At 46.5% G+C, this 25,530-nt stretch overlaps 1 protein-coding gene and 1 pseudogene across 10 annotated transcripts in view; both read right to left on the bottom strand.

Moving 5' to 3' along the window:
• Positions 1-25,530, bottom strand: part of WDFY3 (WD repeat and FYVE domain containing 3) — a 1,391,721-nt gene that overhangs the window by 427,394 nt on the left and 938,797 nt on the right. For all 10 annotated transcript variants that reach the window (XM_085636566.1, XM_085636564.1, XM_085636563.1 and 7 more), the window contains one exon: positions 18,668-18,889. In XM_085636566.1, the coding sequence (XP_085492692.1) occupies positions 18,668-18,889 (222 nt within the window). The remainder of the gene's footprint in view (positions 1-18,667; positions 18,890-25,530) is intronic.
• Positions 19,080-25,123, bottom strand: LOC146866470 (uncharacterized; annotated as a pseudogene).

The raw sequence follows: 25,530 nt of genomic DNA, 5'->3' as shown, positions 1-25,530 counted from the left end.
GTGTGCGAAGACGCGCTGACCGCGCTGCTGCTTTCCCGGAGTCTCAACCCGCCCGGATGCCCGAGTTCTGGGTGCTTTTGTCCTGGGCACTGAAACCCTGCGCCCTTACGGCCTTTGCCGGCCTCCTGGAAGCTCCGCAGTTACCGGACCAGCTAGCGCTAACCTGAGCCCCGCGGTCCCGATCTCGCCTCGCACCATGGATCGTTGCCGGATGAGCCCGGGGAGAGACGGCCGGACACCTTCTGCACCCTGTGCCTGACGGGCTGGAGCTGTGGGGTGGGCCCCGGTGCGGTGAGTCTCCTGCCCCGCTCTGAGGACCGAGCTGCGGGGGGCTGCTGCCCCCTTTGCCTATTGCCTAGCCAGCGGCGAGGGGGACCGGCGAGAAGATAAGCGACTGTCGGCCTTTCCTGTTGCGGCGTAGACCTGAGGGGAATTGACCCCTTGCCACGACCCCCCCCCCTGGCCATTGCACCGTATAGCGGCAAAACATGGCGTTGAGTGCCTGCTCGCGGCTGGGGGGTGATACTCCGGTCTCGCCCGCTGCCCACTTCGCCCTCCCTCTTCCGGACACCAGCTCCACAGTGCCGTCCCGGATTGCTGCCGATGTTGGGGCCCAGCTTCCGCTGACATGCGGCTCCGTTCTGGCTGTCCTGCGGGACTTTCAACTACAGATGTGCGCTGGCCTGCAGGCGCTGAGTGAGAGGTTTGACCCCATACTGTCGGCTGCGGGCCGTGAGCGCACTGTTTGTCATCCACGGGGCGTGGGTCTCCCGGTGCTCTTGTCCTCTTGCGGGGACGCAGCGGCGGTGTATGATTGTGCTACACTGGTGCCTTCATCTAGCGCTCCCGGCGCCCAGGGTCCACCGCTCTCCACCTCAACTGCGGATACTTTGTCCCCCTGGTCATGGCTGCCTGCTTCATTGTTCCCTGCCTCACCGCGTCCGCGAGGCTATCCTGCTGAGCGATACCTAACGGCTTCGAGGGACCGTCCGCGGTGGCCCACTGCTGCCTTTTTCTGGAACTCCTGTACCTTACTTGCCAGGTTTGGATTTTATGTGGTGCAACGAGGGACCCCAATCGGTGGTCGGCGGCCATTTCGTGATCCTACTTCACCATCCTCTCACAAGCGGCCATCTTGTCTTTGTCTGCTCGGGACACGGGGCCTTCACGCAGGAGCTGGTTTAATCCCAAGCCCGCGATCGGGCCAGGGCTAGACTGACTTCTATCGCTATGGTTTATGGACGGGCTGGCCTGGGACTGGGACTGTATGTATGTTTTGCGCGCACTCGTCGCGACTTGTATCCCTTGCTTAAACTGTGGTGCCATGGTATCTTTGCATGCCGTTTTTTGGCGTAGAGGGCTTCCAGTGTGTGGGGGCCATAACTGGCTGATGGTTCGGGGCGCTCTGGTGTCCAGTGGGCTCCTCCCCACCTTCTTTTCTGCTTTCTTCCCTTCTTTACTCTGTTCCTACTTTCTCTCTTCTCTATATTTCGGGTTCATTGGGCGACAGGCACTATGCTGGGGGGGGGGTAGGCCGTAGCCTCCGCATTGGTGTAGGGTGGGGGGGTAATACTCTGTTCTCAATTAGTTCTATGGGCCTTTCTTCTTTTATGTCTCTCTGCTCTACTTTCTTCGATTCGGGGTCCGGGTGTGGGGTGGATCGAGTGGGGGCGGCTCTGGAGGGGCGCGTACTTGCTCATGTGACTATCCTGATATATCTCTGCACCGCCTCACTGATTGAGATTTTACTCCCATTGTTGTTCTTACTGATGTTGCTGCTCGCCCGTGTGGTGAAGCTATCTTGCGGACTCGAATCTACTCTGCTCTTATCCTTCATTGACTTTTTTTCTCTGATAAAATTATCAAAAAACTTAAAATTAACCTTCACCTCTCCTTCCCCGGGTTTCAAAGATATCTCCAGTATGTAACTCATAACCTGTTGTTAATCCTGACCGTTGATGCACGGGGGCTGTAATGTGGGTATCAGTGCTTTACTGTATCGTGGCCGGCCTGACGGTTGTAGGCCCGTATTTGTTCTTTTAAGATGCACGAATAAAGGTTTTTAAAAAAAAAAAAAAAAAAAAAAAAAAGAATACAAGGGAAGTGAAGAGTGGACCCATTGGGAGCCTTACCAGAGGGACCCGCTGTCCCAGCCTGCATTGTGCCAGGAAAGGAAGATCCATGGTTGTTCTCCTGCCCACGCACCTTATCAGCGCCCACAACCTCCAGCCGCACAGGGCGCATTGGGAGACTTGGAAGACTGACTGGAGGGACTCGAAGTCCCTCCTGCATTGCCCCAGAAGAGATGGGGCAGACCGTTGCTCTCCCGCCCATGCCATGTGCGTTATGAGCACCTCCCGCGGCACGGGGCGTGTACGGACGAAGCCAAGGGTGAGCTGGTCCTGTCCCCGTCAGTGCCAGGTAGAGCTGGGGCAGGCCACCCCTCTTAGATTTGTGGCTGGGCGCTAGCTATTTGTGGTAAGTGTAGGAAGCTGGACCTTTATGTGACATATTAGAAATCGGATATTTCATGTAAAGAGTCCAGGGGTTCCCCTATGAATGGACAGGGGCTTGCTTTGCAATTCCAAAGTGCTCTTCTGTTAGGGCGTAGTGTGGTTGAGCAGCCTTAAGCTTAGTGCAAGACATTTGCAAATACACAAAAGGATCAATAAATGACACACACCACTCAAGAATGAGATCCACACCAATTTATAAAAATAGCAAGTATCTTGATATATGTTAGGCCTCACAGAAAAATCGTTCAGGTGAGTATGTTTTTAAATATAAATTCTTTTCACTTTAAATAATGTTTTCTGAATTCTGCAATGTTATCCTATAGAAGGAAGAACAAGTTCTGCAAACAGCTAGAGTACAGCGACTTTCAAGATCAATCTCCAGGAGTTGCAGAACAACGTCGGGAGCCCAATGTATTTCAATGGAGATTGGTCACTGAGGAAAGATGCTGCATGCTCTGGCAAGGAGGCCAGACAGGCTGACCCAGCAAGTGGGCTCAGGCTGTGTGATGCTCAGTGGGACACCTTTGGTCCTCTTCTCCAAGGCCCAGGGGTGACGAATGCAGAGGTGTCCTAGGTGTTGGGTTTTTCCTTACCAGAGAAGTCGCAATTGAGGGGCCTGCATACCGAGGCTGCAGGCGACGTCAGGAGTCCAGGAGGGGTGAAGCCATGATGGACTCGAGCTCTGGAGAGCTGGGGGACCTTGTTGATACCAGTGGCCCACTTCAACTTGCGCCGGAGGCCATGCGTACAGTGGTGGCTTCGAGTGTCGGGTTTTTGCGGTTCCGGAGGCCTCAGAGACTTCTCTTTTGGAAGTTTTTCAGAACAGGTCTGCCGTTAATAGGCGGTCTCTTTTTTTAAGGCAGGCAGTCCTCCCAGGAGTCAACAGCTGCAGGACAAGTCGTCTTTGGCACAGTTTTCAAGGCGGGATGCAGACAGTCCGGCGGGCTTGGTACCAGGTCAGCTGCTACTTCTCTGTTCTTCTGCTTTTGCAGCTCTTTGGTGTCCTCTCTCTTCTTAGGTCAGCAGGATCTTCTTTTCTGGTGCCATTAAATACTGAATTTAGGGGAGTTAGGGGAATGTAGGGTAGTAGCCAATGGGCTACTGACCCTTGGGACTATGACGCCCCTTATATGGGAAGTGGGAATAACCATGCCTCAGAATTCTAAAGTATGCCATCATAAAGATGGCTACTACTGAAAAATTGTGTCCACCTCACAGTAGCCCACCTTAGAGGTGGTAATAACCTGGTGGTCGCACGCCTATCTGACTAGCTAAGTTGACAGCATGTCCAGGTGTCAAAGAGGTCGGCTTCCTCTCCTGTGAGGGGGAGCCAGATCTGCATTTCAAAGGCTGCAGCCCTTTGAGGTTTGCCGTCCAAGGATGGTTAATCAGCAGCTCATCCTGTGGGAGGGGGTGTTACACCCTCTTCCCAGACAGGCTTTTGTGTTCTGGGTCTCCTGAGAGCAAAAGGCTCTCACCCTAGGGGGTCAGAACAGCGCTTCGGGTGGGAGGCGAACAGAGACCAGTTAGTAGACACACCAGAGGCTACGAGGTTTTCAGAGGGCTCCTCTAAGGGGCCCTCTGGGTGCATGTATTGGTAAATCTAACACTGGAATCAGTGTGGGTTTACCAATACGAGAAGTTTGAAACCAAGCATCCCTATCTTCAGTAAAGCCATCATGTAGCTGGGGACCTAATTTTCGCCAGTCCCAGCACATCTTTAAAATGGCTTCACTGTGCACTAGTACTGGCAGCATATCTGCTTAGGCAGGTATGCCCTCACAAGTAATATTTAGCACCCTTCCTTAGGGCTGTCAGGCTTGCTGTAGGGGTGACTTACAAATATGACATGCAGTTGTAGGGGACATGGCACATAGGGATGTGTGACATGTTGTGTTTTCACTTCTGTCTGCATCAAGACACGCAGCAAGCAATGGCAGCCTTGCATGTGCTTGAAGAGAGGTCACTTAAGATGGCACAATTTGTGCTGCTGCCCTTCAGGACACTCTTTTGTACCTCAGGCCCTAGGTACCAGTGGTACCATTTACTAGGGATTTACGGAGGGTGCTAAAGGTTTAGCAAATTGGGGGAAACAATTGTACAGTTTTGGGGAAAACCAACGGTACTGAGGACCGAGTTAGCAGGAACCCAGTACATTTCAGTCAAAGTTGCATCATGTTCCAGGCAAAAAGTGTGTGTGGGGGGGTATTTCAACAAATACCCATCTTTTTACACAATCTAGCGCCACAGGCCAGCAGACTCAGCCAAAATCTGGGAGAGTCTTCCTACTCTGTCAGGTGTGGAAAAGTAAGAAAGCAGGTTGGATTGTTGCAGGGCCTACTTGGCCCTACACACTTCTGTCTAGATCATTCCTTTTGGGGAGCTGACATACCTCAACAGTGTTAGGACCCAATTTAAAATGCCCTTTGTCTGCCTCTTCAGTCTCCTTGCCCATTCTTTTTGGTATGGAATCATGTGTCCACCTCTGCTAACCTTAACTTAGCCAGGACAACTTCCAGTTTACCCAAAGAGGGTCAGGGTACCAAGCTCAAGTAGTGGGCAATGTTGAGTGCATATGGCACACAAGGTACTTTTTATTTAAATCCTTGCTGACTGGGTAACACATCTCTTTTAATGCTGCCCTTACCCTCTGTATGGTATCTCGCGGGGGCGGGACTTTGTCCTTCAGCTCATCTGAACCCAGAGGAGTGGTCACAAAGGATTCTTATTGCTGTGAACAGCATAATTCAGTTTTTGGCCGCAATTTATTACAGTTAACCAACGAGGTCTGTGTTTGAACTGAGTAAAGGGCACGCAGGGTGCTAGTGGTTCCTATTCAACTTTGTTTCATTTTCCCAGTGTTGCTATTCTTCTCAGGGGCTGGCTTGGAATTAGGATGGGAGCTTCCTTGTTAAAGACATCATTGATATTTCTATTGCTTACTGCTTTTATTTCTCACAAGCGGCTGACAATCCCCTCAAAACAGCATCTTTTTTTATTTTATTTTTTTATCACCCCCGACTCCTTACGCTACAAACTAATAATAATGGGGAAAAGGAAAGCGCAAACCAGCTCACATGGAACTGTTCGTAGCAAGAGGGTTGTACAACAGGCTGCAGATAACTGCACTTTGGAAGAAATAGATGACCTCAACAGGGAGGTGGAAACAATTCTAAAAAGGAAAAAGTTGAATCTCCCTGACCCAGGCCCAAAAATTGCAGAAATATTCAAAAAGGGGTGCAAGACTGGCATACAAAACGTTCCAGTGTGCCGCTCAAGAAAAACTGGGACAATAAGAGTAGAGCAAGAGATTGTTAATGCCAACAAGAGGGCTTAGATTGACTGTAAAGAACATGGTGTGGAGGAGTCTTCTTGTGGTTCTAATGCATTTGTTGCTCCCTAGGTACCATGCTCCGAACCGTTTTAGCCCCCTGGCAGCTGGGAAAATCGTAACACCATCCAATAACAAAATACTAGAAAGCAAGTTATCTAACCCACCAAATTATTGTAATTGGGGAAAGAGTATTAAAGATCTTAGAGGTCTCGTTATACATTCGGGGTGGGGGAGAAATACGAAATTTAAGACTTCAGGCTGCCCAATTATTGAACAAGACTGAGAGCCTGGGTATGAGGCAAAGAAATGGTACAGATAAAGTTTGCAAAAGATGTATGGATGAGTGCAGTAGGGACTCTAGGTCCAAGGAAGGAGCAAATTGGGAGGGAACTAAGACGCAGGTCACTCAAAGGGAGGATAACCAACAAGGTAGAGATCTCATGTACCTCACAAATTTATTATACAGACTCTCAAAGAACGTCCCCCTAGAAAAAGGGAGCCACACAGAGATTTGCAGTAGTATATTCCAATATTCCCCACTGGCATCTCTAAGATGGAGATACCCCGAAGGCCAATTGAAAATGTTAACTAGATGGCCCAGTAGGTGAAATTTGCCCCCTGAGATTAGATCATACAGTTATACTGCCAAAAAATTATATATGATTAATGTTCCCAGATTACCTCAGGGGCCAAGGAGGGTAACTACTCACTTAAGAGTAAAGTAATTCATTGGATAAGTAATCAAAGGCATTGTTATTCCCTGATAAGATCTGATCTGTTAGAAGTGAAGCACTGCTCTAGGCAAGGAAAGCAGCTTGACAACATAGTCCAAAGATATGATCTGTTAGAAGTGAAGGACGAGTTACTTACATTCGGTAACGATGTATCTGGTAGAGACACAGTCAGCCACAGATTCCTTAACTTAGAATATCCCCAGGCGTCAGACAACATCTGGAAAACTTTGCGAAGCAGCACCTCTGCGTGGCGGGAGCGTTGCCGCACGGCTCCGCCCTGACATCGTCCACAGACGTGACGTCAGTGGAGCCATATGAACCCCTCCCGGCACGCTAACGTAAATTTTCGTCGGAGAAACTTTTCCAGGCCACAACGCGGAGCCACCAGCAAAAACAGAGTATGGGAACTGTGTGCGAAAAAGATGAAAAAGAAAAGTAAGTGAATGGTGAAAAACAGCACCATAAAGTACAGTGCCAGGCACTGTATACATTAAAATAGTGAAAGAAAAGAGCAGAGCGACTGCTCTGAGAATCAACCCCGCAAAAGCGGAGGCTAAACCCTCCCCGGAGGCAGAAAAAGAAGTGAAAAAACATCATGACAGACGACAAAGTCTGCAACCATAATATATAACTGTGATGGGCAACAAGTCCGGAACACAGGAGCATTGACAATCCACCACAAGTCAATACCAGAAAGGGACGTTGTATCCTCTGTAAGAGAGTTATAAACTGAGGCAAAGCCAATCGACATCAAACCAATGGACTGCAGGGGGGTAAGAGACCCCAAGGCCGATTGAGAAGGGGGTGAACATGAGCAGACCTCACACTGGACGACCCAGCGCGTAGGGATGTAAAAGGACACATGACACATGAGCATACCACCCAATCACAAGAATGGGTGGAGCAGAGCAAGCAAAACAGAATGAAGCATCCCGTCTACGTGTGAAGTGAAAAATGTCCCCCCGCAGGAAGACAAAGGCACCCGGAGGGAGGCGAATGAGGGAAACCCAACCTGAAAAGCTCCTCGCAGAACAGTGAGGATGGGCGGGAGTTAAGGAATCTGCGGCTAGACTGTCTCTACCAGATACATTGTTACCAAAGGTAAGTAACTCGTCCATCTGATAGAGACATCTAGCCGCAGATTCCTTAACTTAGAATAGATACCAAAGCCATACCCATAGAGGAGGTGGGTCTGCGACCGAACCCCACAAAGTTCCAGAAAAAACTTAGCCGTCAACAAGGTGACGAAACACAGTGGGGACAGAAATGCCAGCGCAGACAACACCAGACCATGAAGCTCTGAAAAGAGCGGAAAACAATGGGCGGCAAAGGCACCACAGGCCATCAAAGAACAGCATGAAAACCCCCATGTGCATACCGGGTTGAGAGAAGAAAGAAAGAAAGTACAGAGCCAGAAATGCCGGTGTGGAAGTAAGAGTTCATGGCTTCGTAAAAAAGATGAACTGACCCGAGGTTCCGATGTGTCGACAGGAAGCAAGACCCAGAGAGAGGACAAAACAGTATGACCGAGTCAACGCATACCGGTTGAGTATGCACAACAGTGGAAAAAACACTGTTGGACCTGCACCAGCTAAGATACGTTGGGCAGCATCAGTAGGATGCAGTCCCATGGCCAGAAAGTGCCGGCACTACCAGAAACACAAGACACTCCAATCGCAGTCGCTCCTTCACAAGACATGTGAGAAGGCAGACGAAAACAAACAGAAGCACCCAGAACAGGACCACAGTAAGACTGGCATTCATGTGGAAGATAGGGTTACACATATGCCTACAACGTGGATGGCAGAACCACACCCAGAATAGGGAAATCCCTCTGTAGGGTAGCGTGAACAGATGGGAAGGACGCATCACCAGGTAGGCAACCGGCAAAATGTGCCCTTCGGCAAGCCATACACACACACATAAGAGCTTGTCCCATGAGCAGACCGAGGTGAAGACCACGGACACCGCATCAAGAAGGGATGCCTGCAGGAAGAGCAGAGAACAGACATACATTAAGAAAGATACACATTGAAAGGGGTTGTGTGCATAAAACAAGAGAAGGGTACGCCATAAATACCAACAGTAATGTCGAAGTAGAGTTGGACAAGACAATGTCCAGATCCGCATGCGAAAGTAGCTACCCGTCTGGGAGGAACCAATGTTCTCCACGAGATAGATAATGATATGGAGCATGACACGAAAGTGGAAACAGGCAGGACCAACACATTGGCCTAAGCACGCACTCCAAAAAGCGAGCATCCATGTAGAGAACACTACGTCCTGAGAGCGTTACTGCAGGAACCCAAAGCAGAAGCATGGAAACACCTGCGTGGAAAACAGCAGAGAAATAGGACAAAAAACTCCTGAATGGGAAGTGCCTAGAAAGGAGGGCACAAAGCAGGATGCAGCATAAACGTACATGGCGAAGACGCAATCGTCCATAGACAAGGCCAGATAGAGTGGAAGGACGAGAAAGCATCACCCATCCCAGAGAATGGAGGGTAGACCAGTCAAAGAAGAACGGAGGCACCCCATGACAGCGAACATACCAGGGTGCGCCCACAGTATGCGCAAAGACTGAAGAAGTGTGTCGCGCAGCTGCTCTGCCTTGGCGCTAGATGATGGCAGGACGGCAGCCATTGAAGAACTGCCGGAGCGGAACAGAACAAGGAAGAGCACAGTGGAGCTGAAAAACGCCCCTGGGAAATGCAGGCGAGGCAGAGACCTCATGGTAGGTAACCACTACCGACTGTTGGAAGTAATACAGACAACCATAGACCACAACCCAAACGGAAAGAGCAATATAGCGATGCAAACCTGTAGGTTGCATACACTGAGCTACAGAAGAATCTCTGTGAGAAAGACTCCACAGGAGCGTACTAAGCCTTCCATGCAGAAAGGCAGCCACATAATAGCCAGCAAATACCCCACATAGGGTAAGTCTTAACCCCTGCAAGGGGGCCCCTCTTGGGACAAGTTCACAGTCAGAGGACTGAAAAAAGGCAGAACCAGCCGACCAGCTGTACTGAACAAGTCAAAGATGGCGGATCAACCACCTAGACCATCTGAGTACCACGTCATCAACCCAGGGCTCAAAACAAACAAGGCAACGTCGCCTATGCACAAGAAAAAGATACCACAAGGCAGAAAACTAGGCCGCAAGGGCCAGAAAGTCATGGGAGACCAGACATGAGGCGGGAGACCGCTGAATCAGCGTGACAGTCAAAAAGGTCCACGCCACTGAATGGCAGATCCCGAAGAGCGTCCCGAACATTGTCTGGGAAACGACCGTCGCACAGCCATGCATGGCGGCGCAAAGCAACCAACAATGCCAGTGCCCTACCCACAGAGTTAGTTGCGTCAAGGGCTGATTGAAGGGAAAATGGTGCCATTCCCCTGCCATCGAGAAGAAGGCGATGTAAGTCAGCCCGGGGCCCTTATGGGAGAGAAGGAAGAAGAAGCTCAACTAAGTACCAAAGGGCAAAGGAAGCACGTGCGAACACGCAAGTCGTGTTCAAGGCACGGATGCCCGCACTGGCAGATGTAAAAATGTGGCAACCACATGTCTTCAGCCACCGAGATTCCCTAGTGGGAGGTAACAATGGTAAAGTGGAAGAAGGCTGCAAGTCAAAAGCCGCCTGGACAACCAGACCCTGAGCTCTAGGGTGAAGAGACCAGCAAAGAGGATAGTCCGGGCCGGACGATGCCGGTGAGCAATAGCCCGATCAACAGGGTCACCAGAGGAGACCGTGCCCAGGTACCTAACAGGATGTCAAACAAAGTCCCACCAAGGGGTAGCAAGGGCTCCACCTCAACAGGCTCCATGTGGAAGAGATCCAGTAAAGGATCAGAGGGCAGGAAAACCACAGGGGGCTGAAAGTGAAGAATATCTGCAGCCCTGCGAATAGCCCTCGTGAAAGCTGCACTAGCCTCAGTCGCCATTCTGGGGGGCGACAACAAACCATCGGTTGGAGACTAACTCGTCCACTAGAGAGTAAAAGTGGAGGAACCCGAGGTTGATCCAAAGGCCACAGAATGCTAGGTACCTGCACCAAGTGGCACCGAACGACCCTGGGCACGGGGAGTCCAGAGGGACTGCAACCTTCTGTAAAGCCGAAATGGCGTAGTATCCACGTTGAGAACCTCCAGAGGGGACTCGACCTGGGCGCGGTCCGACTGCGGCCCAACATCGGGGGGCTGAAAGAGGTCGACAGGGCGTTGAACTCGGTGCCGCATCCGACGTCAGCACAGGAAGCCACGCAGGGCTATGCGGTGTCTGGACGGGTGGCAAGACGGACGATTGGGAGGGCCCTCCGGGCCGTGTCCCTTTGACGTCGTATCGACTACCGAACCAGAGTCGATGCACGCAGCCAGCGCCGAGGACGAATCCGCTGGCAAGGACCCGACATGAGTGCCTTTCTCCTCTGTGTGACCCGAAGGCGCACCAGGGAGAGGGGGGTGACCCAAAGAAAGAGTGGATAGCCTTTGAATAGGCTTCCATTTGGGTCCTTGTTGCTCCGACACCCGGGAAGGGTGAGTACGGGGGAAGACGACTGCTGGGCGCCGGTGCCTGGCAAAGACAGAGAGCAACGGGCCCCGGTATCACGTTTACAGGAGGACGACCTCCGCAACTTATGTTTGTGCTTACCTGTCTCCGAACGACGTCCGCGGGAACGACCTCGTGAGCGGATCCGATCCAGAGATGGAGATCGGCGGCGCTGAGGTGCAGGACCGGACAGCCGTGCGGCCAGCAGTTTCATACAACGCTCCCTTAGGGACTTAGGTTTCATCTGCTAACAGGCGTCGCACTCTTCGGAGTCGTGATGCCCTCCCAGGCACCACATACAAATGGCGTGCGGGTTCGTGACAGATATTTGGCGCGCACAGGTTTCACACGCTTTAAAGCCCGAAGGCATAGCACACTGTTCTGTGATGCCAAAGACGTCAAGAAGGCCCGAAAAACAGGCGAAGGAACCGCTGGTGTTCCAGGATCCACATTGGGATGCGGAAAGGAAAAAAAAATGAAGTTAGCGCGCCGGGAGTGGCTAATATGGCTCCACTGACGTCACATCCGTGGACGACATCAGGGCGGAGCCGTGCGGCGCCGCCCCCGGCGCGCAGAGGTGCTGCTACGGAAAGTTTTCCGGATCCAGTCTGACGCCTGGGAATATTGTAAGTTACGGAATCTGCAGCTAGATGTCTCTATCAGATGCGCTGCTCTACGCAAGGCAAACAGCTTGACAATATAGTCCTTAAGCTCGGCAAAGAGGAATATGCAAATGAATAGTGCACCTAGATCTGTGAACCGCCCCCTCAGAGGGCTCCTTAATAAAGTTCAAGTTTAAACCTCCAACCAAGAAGTATTTTAATCAGTGTGCATAATGTAAGCAAAATATCACCTGCTACACAGATAAGAGGGTCTCTAATTGTGCCCCTCGAGAGACATCATGATGAAGGTCTTGGTCAGACTGATTGACTTGAGAAGGGAAACTGGGTTCTCAATGGGGGGATTTCAACATCAATTAGGCATTCACCCAACCCTTTTATCCTCAGTACCCCTAGTATACACAAATATGGAGACAGATAGGGACACAGAACCACAACTGGGAGGAATACACTCAATATTAACTCCTGCACAACATACAGGGGCATAACGCAATTTAATTTACTCTCATAGAATGCAGCAGGACTAAAATCCAAAGTAATTGATCCTGAATTGGGCACCTTCAGTGATAAATTCCATATCTGTATATTCCAAGTGACAAGGGCTCCCCAACCTAAATTTAGATCGGGGTTAATAAAATATAGTATAGAGGCAAGATGCTCACCTGCATGTCATCCATCAGGTGGTCTGATAATCTGGGTTAAAATTACCTTAGCATGTAGGATAAGAAGGTTACATTTTAAATCAACAGACATTCTCGGTCTTGACAAATAGTACAAAAGGGCCCTTTACCATACGACTCGAATACATATAATCGTGTTCTAGCCCTAATCAGGGGTCAGAAACTTTGCTCGCTCTGGAAGAAATCATGGAGACATTCAATAGTGGAAGCCATCTTATCTTAGTTGGGGAATTTAATGCAGCATACGGGCCCGTGGATTTTATTCAAAATCTTATACAAGATGTGGATGAGGAAAGGGGTATCCCAAGACAGTTAATTCACACTCTAAAGAGGAGCACTAAGGTTGCATTGCAGATGACTTTACTTTAGCTAGCATATGGCTTGCGTGCATGCAACTGGGGCATTAACTCATACCGGAGTGCAAATTTCAAATTTAAGAGGGCAAACTCTAAAAGCCAGATCGATTATATATTACTTGACTGAAACCTATGAACTATAATTAGGGATATGAAGTTTATTGATAGATAAGACCAGGACCACAATGCCTTAGCTCTCAAATTGAGAAATATCCCATATTTGAGTAGTAATCCCTTGCCTGGCATAATTGATATACCTATTGTATCTTCTAATGGTGGAAGGAGGGTAAAGTAGCCCTTTATACAGTTGGATGAGGACACAATTGCCGGCATATATACTACAGCTTCTACCGCTCTAACTCATTTGGCAAACAAGAACAAACAGACCTGGCTGTTATGCATACATTTAACATCCTACTTGAGTCCATTCAAATATAGGTCTACAGGACCTTCAAAGTTAAAAGTATTAGAACAAAGGGCCCGGAACGGTTTGCTAATCATTGGAAGTTAGCCAAGCAACACCTGATAAGCGCTGTAATAAACAGATGTAAAACTGTTATAAAAGAAGGGGAGAAGGTGTATAAAAAGATGAAAGTATTAGCCAAGAAGAACTGAGAGGAGTCTAACTGGAGAGAATTAGTTATAGCAGCCAAAACAAAAGACAGTAGATTGTGTTGGCACTTGCTCGCCAAAGGGGTACTATTTGTTGTAAGTGATGATGATTTCCATATAGAACCTCATACTTGGGAACAGCACTTTTCAAAGTTATACTCCACTGGAGAGATAGGTGTGCACCTTGTTGCAGGTAGGGATGTTGTGTTTATGTACAGGAATGGGACAGCGCCCCCACAGTTACATTCTCTAGGACAAACAATAACAGCCATTAAGCTCATGAAAAAAAGGATAAAGCGCCAGGACTAGATAGGATTCCATGTGACCTGTACTCTTCAGAACTGGTTGTGTGGTGGTATACACTTAATGCAATCTCTAATGCCATAGCTAAAGGGGCAGATATACCTGAGACATGGAAGGGGCAGAAATAATTGCAATACATAAAAAAGAGGATAAGAGTGATCCTGTCAACTATAGGCCTATCAGTTTGATGGCCAAAGGCCCAAAAAATATATATTTGTCATAAACAGTTACTGTAGAAAATACAAACTTAGATGGAAGACAATAAAGTCCTGTCTAATTTACAAGCAGCATTTAGGGCACATAGAAGTACTACAGATCAGGAGCTTCGCTTCGTATTGATTCTTTGGAAGACACTTTTATTATGGTCTGGAGATCAACGCCACCAAAACCAAATTTATGACTTTCGGCCACATAAGCCTTAGGAAAGTTGAGGCTTGGCTCGGGTAATCTGGAACAGGTCAAAGATTTTGATTATTTAGATGTAAGACTGTCTAGTAATCTACTGTGGGCCCCCCAAATATTGAAAAGTCAAATGTACCTACAGCATGTTGAGGCTGCAATTAGGAAAAAAGTGAATAAATCTCATTTTCGAACAATATCGCTGGTCCTTGAAATTTATCATGCTAAGGGACTCGGTGCAGCCCTCTATGGGGCAATATTATGGTAATATGAAGAAACCAAGGGCTTAAGAAACTAGAGAACAGGTAAATTAGATCAATACTGGCATTGCCAACAAGCGTATATCAAACCAAAAAGTCCACGGGTCTATCAGGATCTCCAAAGAGAGATCAAGAGCACAACCAGTACAAGAAAATAGCTCCTACTAAAACATGGAAGAAGTCCTATTTAAAAGAACGGAATCTCATCACCCACCGAGGTGGAATGCTTCATCATCTGGAATCTCCTCTTGGTTGCAAATCCTAGTGCAACCAAGGGCTACAACCCCCTCACTGTGAGGGAGGAGCTCAGGGATGTTTTATTGATCGGATCTTCTAAAATCCGTTTAATGTGAAGCACGAAAGTGTTTAAGGGGGGATGATTGCAGTGGAAAGAGTATAGTGATGTGTAAAGTGATGTTAAAATTGGCTATCAGAATTAAAAAGGAGTTTAATGATTAACTCTTGGTGTCAATGTTAAAAAACAGTGAAAGAGTGGTCTGAAAAAATTGTCGAGCGTGCTGGTCTAAACAAAGGGTCCACATGTTTCAGCCATGATGATCAATCTCTGATCGCGGCCTTCCTCAGGACCTGTAGATTCTTCGCAAAGGAGACCACAGGTGTTTGTAGGTTGTACTGTTCTAATCACAAAGTTATTATTTTGAACACATAGTTTTTGCAGTAGCAATCACCATCTAGGTCCTGAGGAAGGCGGCGATCAGAGATTGATCATCATCCCTGTAAAACATCCCTGAGCTCCTCCCTCACAGTGAGGGGGTTGTAGCCCTTGGTTGCACTAGGATTTTCAACCAAGAGGAGATACCAAATGATGAAGCATGCCACCTCGGTGGGTGATGGGATTCCGTCCTTTTAAATAAGACTTCTTCCATGTTTTAGTAGGAGCTATCTGCTTGTACTGGTTGTGCTCTTGATCTCTCTTTGGAGAGCCTGATAGACCCACAGACTTTTTGGTTTGATATATAATTGTGCCGGGGATTCTGTCCGCGTAGGTCTTTAAATCTTTCCCTGAGACCCTCTACCTACCTAGTGTTGTGTTTGATTACCAACAAGCGCCCCGCTTACCCCAATATGACTTGATTTAGGGCTGAGGCATGTTACACTCAGTGCAGCTATTAAGTCCATGATCTACTGGGTGAAGCTGTGGACGGCTAAATTGCAGATGCCAGTGAAACAGGCAGTCGCAGAAGTAAAAGAGCTGGATAAACAACTAGTAACAGCCTGGCTCAAACACAAAGTTCATAATGTATGAATTAGGCCTACAAGGAACCTGGGATAACCCAGAGTCTGACCGGGGAATGGTAGCCCTAGTGAAGAACAGATATTGGGATTACATCCAGGATAGGTGGATGTCCTCAACAGCACACTGCACTTTATCAAGGCGTTTTATTTATGTTAAGTGTGTCCCAGCATTTGAAAGATCTAGATTTCTAAAAGTTTGATACGGGATCTTACCAGTGAATGTATTCAGAAACAGGTGGTGGTGAGTGCTATTACACCCACCCATGCCCCCTAGCATGTTTGTCAAGTACTGAATCTGTGGTACGTTTTAGCTTTTTTTGTCTTACTTATGTAAAGGCTAGGAGAATGAGGCTAATTCCAGCTTGCAGGTGATCGTCCATAACAAAACTTACAGATGCCATGAGCATATTAACCTCTGAAAATATTGAGTGGGTTGTGTACTTGGTATCCAGGTACTTATTTCATGATTAGCGCAGCAGATGTCATAAAATAAAGGCTGCTTAGTTTCTTCTTTGGCCAAGGTTAGAATAATATGCACTTTATTTTAGATAATTACCAAGTTTGTGTGATACTTATTGGAACTTGATTTATAGTCTTCGAACTTGGCAGAGCATTTGGAATAAACTATAACTATGTCTCTGATAAAGTATGAAAATGCTGATTAATATACTTATGATGGAGGAAATATTCTATATGCACTTTGTAATGGATAGCGTCAAGCACTAGCACTTTACTTAGGATAAATTAGCCTGGGTGAAGTGATGCACGATTTACTGCTATAGGAACCTGAAGGACCTTTGTTACCAGAGTTAATTTTGAATATACTTGATAAATCATGGAATGCTGTTAAAACACTCCTTTGATAGCTTAGGAAATGTATCACATGCTTTTTAAACAGGATAGCATCCAGCACATGACCTTTATTTTGGACAAATGCCAAATTGTGGGGAAATTATTATTGGATGCATGTTTTATTATTTTAAAGAATTTGGTTATGTTTTTATAGCAATCTTGTGATCATGTACCCAGTAAAAGATGAAATGTTGATTTAATATCCTATGTTGATCAAAGGAATATTCTATATGCTTATAAAGAGGTTGTTGTTAGGCCTGTATAAATAATAGTCTAATGTGTAAGAGTTATGGAAGTGGTACTGTTGTATTTAAGGGTGCGGTATTGTAGTTTTCTTTAAAGGAACAGTGATTGCAGATACATAACTATCAAATAATAGTATTAACTGTGCTATGATGTCACTAAATTGGATCCGGTAGGAGTTTATTTTATTACAATACATTTTTATACTATCTTTTTAATGATATGATGTGATCTGAAATATTATGTATACATTGTTCTAAGTGTATAATGTTTTATGGTCAAACTTGAATGAATAAACTAACCACTACTACTACATGGGGAATTTGTGTAAGAAAGCTTTGCTCCTTGGGAGGGACAAACTCACCCTAGTCAGGCTAAAACAAATTAAGCCAGCAGATAGAAAGCCAGAAAATGTGAGATACACACCACATAGCCAATGGTAAGCAACGGGCGAAATACATTCCCTGGAAAGCTTTCAGAATGTCCCCAAGATGTCTTTAGCAAACCAGACAGCTAAGCTGTCTGGTAGGCTTGGAATTATAACAACAACAAAAAAGAGAGATGATTAATAATAATACACTTTTTATGTGTGGGAAATTTGGTAATTCCAGCAAGCATGAAGTTAAATAGATAATAAACTTTCTTAGCACCCGAACATTAGATCTAAGCACTGGGAAGAGTAGAGTAAGATAGCAATTATTAGGCACCTCCTTATACGATGAAGAAGGTGCAGAAAAGGAGAAAGCTATGTCAAATATTTCATATAGGTCTCTGCTGCCAGGACTTTATTGGTGGATAAAAATAGTACAGAGGTTAAGCTGACACTTATGGCGCAGGACTGGTTATGATGACTCTAATAAGAAGTGTAGGGCTGCCCTACTCCTTGATGCCCTCACAGACATACACATTCAAGGTGATGAGTGACAATGTTAAGGTTGAAAGAAGAAAACCTGAGAGAGGACACATACTGAGTCTGGATAATTGTTGGGGAACAGATACTCTGACAGATGGTGCCACACATGAAAAGATCCATCTGGAAGACAGACTCCAAAGGCAAACAGGAATGCACCCAAATATCTCATTCTTGTTGAATTCGTATTACATCTATCATTTGTAATATAAAACTGTAATTCTGTGATTCACTAGTTTTGTATTTTCACAAGTAGAGGGCTGTGCAAAATCCAGCCTTTCTAACTTTCAGCAGAAAAGTATGTTTTCACTGGATCCTAATTGCATGCCATTAAGGAAGCTGCACTGCAGAGAAACCAACTTACAATTCTGACAATGGAAAATCTGGCATAGAAGTGATTAAAACTATGACTGCAATCAGTGATTGGTGTGGTCAACTATATTATTAGGTTCAACCAGTAGTAGTGTGTTTGAAAATAAGTGTGCACGTGTGTGGACAGGTTGGCTGAAGGATAAACTACAGAGTCACACCTTTGTGCAAAGAAAACCGTTACAGAACAAACAAAAAGAAGTGGGGTACAAGAATTTTGTAATGGTGTGTGAACTGATATCAGGGCTGTGTGGCAAGACCTAAAGAAACACAGATAGGAATGGGGAGATTGCCCAATCACAGATGTAAAAGGTGTCAGTCGAGGTATCTGGCTCAATTTTCTACGCTACCAGAGTGAAAGCACAAATAGTGAAATTCATGTAAGTGACTCATGTAATACTAAAAAACAATAAAAAAGAATGAAATACTAATACACACAAGTAATACGTGCAAGATCTAATAAGGGCTAAAGAATAATTTTAAAAGATAGCATTTTAGTAGATGAGTCTTTTCTGCAGTCTGAACCCAGTCAGTGTTTTATTCTTGCAGACACTCTGGATGTATCTATATGTTCACTCAGTCAATCACTTCTCTAGTATTAACTGCATCAGAGCTTTACTAATTAAAAATGCTTAAACGTTTCAAAAGCTTTCTCAGAGCCTTCAGAACTTACAGTGTCTCCAGGTTCACAGTCGGGGTAGTAAGGATAGTGAACATAGAACATGTCATTTCGCACAGTTTTCTTCCTCATCCTGCAGGGCCCTTCTGTCATCTCCAACATCCATTTGTCCAGGTGGGAACCAATGGGAGGTCCCCAGAGGCTTCTCTCGCGCAGCAGCTCATGCTCTGTCTGGCACCACTCATCAGTTACATACTTTGTGACATTGTGCTGGCGCTGTAAATACAAAGATTTATGGATATGTTAACAGACTATGGGACTGCTGTAACATACTACATAGCTCTGGCACATGCACACTATACGGATGGTAATATTATTACTTAACCACGAGGGGTAGGATAACCAAGACAATACGTTTCATAAAGACTTTCACACATTCATAAACCCACCTTTAAGGATCTAATTACTAAAATCCACCACCTGCTGACAAGTGATTGTAAAAAACATAATCGAGACAAAGGAACTGCCCTTTACAAGAAATCAACAGGTTAAGAAACATAACAGCTTTCATTCATGCATACCAGTCTTACCATCTAGTCCGCTGTCCAGACAGTAAAGCAGTCTAATACTTGGGATTCAGAATCGGGTCTATAGGAATGTATTTATGTGAACATGTGAATCCATAGTACAAACTTAGCTGAGAAGCAACAATAGTTGTAAATTATTTTGGGTGTTGGGAGACTATGCAGGCTCTTGAACATCAAGTGGTATTGTACACACTTAAATTACTCAATTACATTTCACATATTGGCATTTTAGGCACTATGATTTTAAGGGATTTCTTAGAATCACAGGAATCAGTGCAAAGGTGGGGATTCAAATCCAGATCTCCAGGACCCATAGCTAGCAACTTAGCAACTAGGTCACATCTCGTGGTACTCAAGAAACCTTTTCTACTCTAATGTCTAGCTCACTTTATATAAAACATAGAGAAATATTCTAAAGTAGGAAGCAAATTCAGACTGTAGTAACAATGGTCAACACGGATTCAGTGTCTTTGTGTTTCGAACCAGTGCTTGTAAAAAGATATTTATGGATTTTGTTGAAGGAAAAACAAGTTAGATCAGAAGTTGGTGTAATGTACAACAGCGTACTTACCTTCGGTAACGCATTATCTGGTAGAGACAATATCTAGCCGCAGATTCCTTACCTTAGAATTTCCCAGGCGTCCGACTGGAACCATAAGATTTTTGCATGAGCAGTACCCCTGTGAGCCGGTAGGTGGCGTCGATCAGCATCATCCACGCCACCTCGGAGCCAGGAGCAGGGAGCCATGAAGTGCACTGACACTAGTGTGTTCAAAATAGGGACCTGAAAGGGATTAAGCCTCACCCTAAAACCAGTCCGCAGAGCAGAAAGGATGGGTGAATCTGTAAGTAACCTGTGGCTAGATATTGTCTCTACTAAATATTGTGTTACCGAAGGTAGGTAACTTGTTCATCTGGTAGAGACATCTAGCCACAAAGTCCTTACCTTTGAATAGATACCCAAGCAATACTGTACCCGGTGGTGGGCAGCGGGCAAAATTTAAACTAGGAAGTCCTGCAGGACCAAAGGGCGAAATGCTTATCCCTGCGGACCTGACGGTCAAGGCAGTAATGTTTGGTGAACATGTAGAGGGAAACCCACTTTGCTGCCTGGCAGATGTCCAGGACTGGGACTCCACATGCGAACGCAGTGGTAGCAGCTTTAGCTCTGGTGGACTGGGCCTTTAAGCCCTCAGGGGGATGCTTCTTGGCCAGTGTGTAGCAGATTTTAATACAGAAGATGACCCAGCGCGAAATGGTTGCTTTCAGCACTACCCTACCCTTCTTTGCTTTAAGATACCCCATGAAGAGTTGGTCGTTCCCCGGAACTCTCATGTGCGGTCAAGGTAGAACAACAAAACTCTTTTTGAGTCTTGACCGCAGAGTCGCTTGTCTTCTTTTGAGGGGTGTGAAGGAGTGTAGAAAGTGGGCATGGTGACGGATTGGCCCACATGGAATGGTATTACCACTTTTGGCAAGAAAGAGCCCCTAGTGCGAAGCATCAGTTTGGCTGGGAAAACAGACAGTAAAGGAGCCCTGGATGATAAAGCCTGCAGTTCACTCACCCTCCAGGCAGATGTTATCACCACAAGAAAGGCTGTTTTGAGGGTGAGCAGTCAGAGGGGACAATTAAGAAGAGGCTTGAAAGGGGCACACATTAATTAAGTGAGAACTAAATTAAGGTCCTACTGAGGCATAATGAAAGAAGGGGAAAGGAAAATGCTACTTACCAGTATGCATCTGTTCTTGGCATGTAGAGCTGCAGATTCACACACTGTGCGTAGATCGCCATCTGGTGTTGGGCCCGGATGTTTGCACTTTGTTGTTGTATTGGAATAAGTCTTTGGAAGTCACGAGATAGGTGACTCCTCCTTTGGACAATAGTGCACATGGGCATCGACTCCATCTTCAGATTATTTTTTCGCCAAGAAGGGAAATTATGGAGTTTTGTGAGAAATTGAAATAGATGTCATTGTATGTTGTATTTAATTAAGATAATACTGGAACAGATAAAGGTAGCCGGGGAGGTGGGTGAGCGTGTGTGAATCTGCAGCTCTACATGCCAAGAACAGATGCATACTGGTAATTCACATTTTCAGTTTGAGGCACATGAGCTGCAGATCACACACTGTGCATAGATTGCATAGCAGTACTCCTCTTTAGCGGCGACCACCAGTATCTGTTGCAGTAGTTTGAAATAGTGTTTTGAGTACAGTCTGGCCCACACTAGCTTGTTTGCCTGCACATCTACACAATAGTGTTTTGTGAATGTGTGCGGTGTAGACCATGAAGCTGCTTGTAATGGCCACAAGGAAAGCGAACTTCCATGTCAGAAATTGTAGCTCGCATTTATGCAGAGGTTCGAATGGAGGACCCATTAGTCTTGTGAGGACGATGTTTAGATTCCACACTCGGCGAGGGTGGTACCCTGGGAGGAATTATTCTTTTGAGGCCTTCCATTAATGCTTTAATGGCAGGTACCCTGAACAATGACAGATGTTGTCTATTTTGTAGGTAAACTGCTATGGCAGCGAGATGTAATCTAATTGATGTGTATGCTAGATTACATCTTTGAAGATGCAGCAGGTAACATATGATGTGTTGAGTGGAGGAATCTAAAGGACTGATGGTGTTGTTACAGCATATAACAAATCTTTTCCACTTGGCTGCATAGCAGGCTCTAGTGGTGGGGCACCTAGCCTCTTTGATAACATTCATACAACCAGGTGGAAGATTGAGGTAACCAAATTCTAGGACTTCAGGAGCCAGATCACCAGGTTGAGCTGTGCTGGATCTGGATGTCTCATCTCTCCATGGTTCTGTGTTAGGGAGAGGTGTAGTTTTTGGTGCGGGATTACTGATAGTTCCAGCAATGTTGTGTACCATGGTTGTCTGGCCCATGTTGGAGCAACTAGGATCAGTGTTCGTGACTGTTGTTGCAGCTTGCGCACCACTAATGGAATAAGTGGGAGAGGTGGAAAAGCGTACACAAACCTGCCTTACCAATTCATCCATATCGCATTGCCTTTGGACAATGGGTGTGGATATCTGGCGGCAAAGCTTGGGTATTTTGTGTTGTAATGTGTGGCGAAGAGATCTATCTCTGGCTGCCCCCACATTTGGAAAAACAGTTTAAGAACTTGTGGATGAAGTTCTCACTCGTGAAACTGTTGTGTTTGACGACTTAACAGATCTGCCATGTGATTTTGAATTCCTGGAAGATGTTGGGCTAAAAGGAATATGTTTTGAGGAATAGCCCACCTCCATATGCTCTGTGCTAGTTGAGAGAGCTGCAGAGTGCGTCCCCCCTGTTTTTGTAAATAGTAAATTGCTGTCATATTGTCTGTGCGGACTAAGACAGCTTTGCCTGATATCTGTTTCTGGAATGATTTTAATGCCAGAAAGATTGCTAGTAACTCCAAATGGTTGATGTGGAGTAGCTTTTGCTGAGGTGTCCATGTGCCCTGTATGGTGTGATGAAGTAGATGAGCTCCCCAGCCGGTGAGCGATGCGTCTGCCGTTAGCACAATCTGTGGAACTGGCTCTAGGAACGGTCGCCCTTTGGACAGGTTTTGGGTGTTCCACCACTGCAGAGAGCAATGTGTGCGGCCGTCCACCAACACCAGATCTGTTAGCTGACCTTGAGCTTGGTTCCACTGACGTGCTAAGTATTCCTGTAAGGGGCGCACCTGGAGTCTTGCATGAGGCACTATGAATGTAAAAGAGGCCATCATCCCTATTAGTTGCATGAACACTCGAGCTGGAAGTGAGTGTTGCGGCTGGAATTTTGTTATAAGGGTTTTCATGCTTGCTATCCTGGCTGGACTGGGATATGCAAGGCCTTTAGAGGTGTCTATTGTGGCACCTAGATATTGTTGGATGTGGGACGGTTGGAGGTGAGACTTTGTGAGGTTTATGGTAAACCATAAGAGGTGAAGTAGTTGGATTGTGGTGTGTGCGTGATTTACACACTGGGTATGCGACTTGGCTTTTATGAGCCACTCGTCCAAATATGGGAAGACATGAATTTGTTGTCTTCTTACGTGGGCTGCTACCACTGCCAGACATTTCGTGAAGACTCTGGGTTCTGTGGTGACTTCGAATAGGAGAACCTTGAACTGGTAAAGCTGACCGTCTACTACAAATCTAAGATATTTCCTGTGAGCAGGGTGAATGGGAATGTGGAAGTAGGCGTCCTTGAGATCTAAGTTGGCAAAGAAATCGCCTTGTTTGAGTAGAGGGAGGACCTGTTGTAGAGTGATCATATGAAAGTGGTCTGATTGTATGTACAGGTTTAATGGTCTGAGGTCCAAGATGGGACTCAGGGTTCCGTCCTTCTTTGGAATGAGAAAGTACAGGGAGTAAACCCCTGTGTTTTGGTGATGCAGGGGAACTGGTTCTATTGCATGTTTTTGTAGGAGGGAAAGCACCTCTTGTTTTAAAAGCGTTAAGTGCTCTGTTGACATTGGACGCTGTTTGGGTGGTATGTTTGGGGGAGTTGAAGTGACTTCTAGGCAATAACCGGATTAGATGATTTGTCTCACCCACCTGTCCGTGGCAATGGTGTTCCAGACAGGTAGGAACTGAAGCAATCTTTCCCCGACCGGAGTAGAGTGGTCCGGGGGAGTGGAGGGAAGTCATTGTGTGGGGGTGGAGGCAGTGCGAGTATTGGTAGTTTTGCCTCTACCCTTGTTGTTATTGCCCCTGTAGCCTCCTCTGTAATAGCCTCTGGTAGATGAGGTCTGGGTGGGACTCTTGTAGGAAGTGGAGGGGTTATCAGTGGTAAAACCTCTAGAGACGCCCCTATAAGAGGAGCGACGAAAAGAACTTTTGGGAGTTTGCGATTGCAAAGCTCCCACTGATTTGGCAGTGTCAAAATCTTTTTCATTTTCTCCAAAGATGAATCGACACTAGGACCAAATAAGTGTTCCTGGTCAAATGGTTGGTTTATTATGGTAGTTTGAACCTCGGGTTTGAAGCCCGAAATGCGTAGCCACGCATGTCTGCGTAAAAGTACACTGGTACTAATAGCTCAGGAAGCTGTGTCTGCAGCATCCAGAGCACAACGAATGGAGGTATTAGTTATGAGTTTGCCTTCCTGGATGAGATCATTGGCCCTTGTTTTATATTGATCTGGAAGGTGTTGTAGTAGGGTCTCTAGCTCGTCATAGTGTGCCCTATCGTACCTAGCCAGCAAAGCCTGTGTGTTGGCAATTCTCCATAGGTTGGCTGCTTGGGACGCTGTTCTTTTACCAGATGCGTCCAACAGTTTTGACTCCTTATCAGGAGGTGGAGCATTGCCTGCGGTTTGGGAATTAGCCCTTTTCCTGGCGTTGGAGACTACTAAGGAATCCAAGGGTAGTTGCCCTCTAATATAAACAGGGTCAGCTGGGGCAGACTTGTACTTCTTTTCTACCCTGGGGTTAATGACTCTGGCCCTTACAGGATCTTTAAACACTTCAGGAGCGTGTTTGATTACCCCTTTTAACATTGGGAGAATGGAAGTGGACCTTTGAGATGGTGCAAAAGTGTCAATGAGGAAATCTTCCTCTACAGGGTCTGTGTGCAAATTCACACCGTGGTATTCTGCAGCTCTGCGTATGAGCTGAGTGAACCTTATAGTGTCCTCTGGAGGGGAAGGTCTAGATGGGTAGATATCATCTTCTGGTGCATTACAAACATCTGGTGTGCCATAATCGTCCCATGGGTCCTTTGGGGTGTTAGGGTGACTAGGTTCCCCTAAAGGGTCACTATCCCCTTCCTCTCCAGAGGTGTCCTCCTCATCCTGTGGTGGAGGCGATTGTGAGGGTACTGGAGATGGGATAGGAGAGATGTGGTGGGGAGGTGGAGAAGAAATTCTTAAAGGAGAAGTAGCAATGTCTCTTTTCTTTAAAGGGCATGGAGCTGGTACAGGTTTGCCCATTTTCCTTTTCCTGGAAGGACTAAGCAGAAGTTGACCTGTCTTTGGGTCTATTTCAAGAGTTTTTTGGTTGGATCAGGCCGAAAAAGCTCCTCCTCAGGAGTGTGTTGTTTCGGTGCCGATTTTTTTGGGTCCGATTGTTTGTGTGGCACAAGTTTTGGAGTGGTTTTCTGCTCCTTAGGCTTGGAATCAGGAGTTTCCCTGGGTCCCGTTGGGGCCTTCGGAACCAGTAAATTCTTTGGTTCTGATGATTTTTTCGGATCCAAAGGTTGAGCGCCAGTGGTCTTCGGAGCCGGTTGCTTGTTTGGTTCCGATGATTTTTTGGGGTGGGAAGACTGAGCGTCAGTGGTCTTTGAAACCGGTTGTTTGGTTGGTTCCGACTATTTTTTCGGAGCCGTGACGTCAGTACC

This window comes from Triturus cristatus, chromosome 2_1 (assembly GCF_964204655.1).
Source record: "Triturus cristatus chromosome 2_1, aTriCri1.1, whole genome shotgun sequence".
Taxonomy (NCBI): domain Eukaryota; kingdom Metazoa; phylum Chordata; class Amphibia; order Caudata; family Salamandridae; genus Triturus; species Triturus cristatus.
The sequence above is the reverse complement of the archived record's forward strand: the minus strand, read 5'-3'. Positions and strand labels throughout refer to the sequence as shown.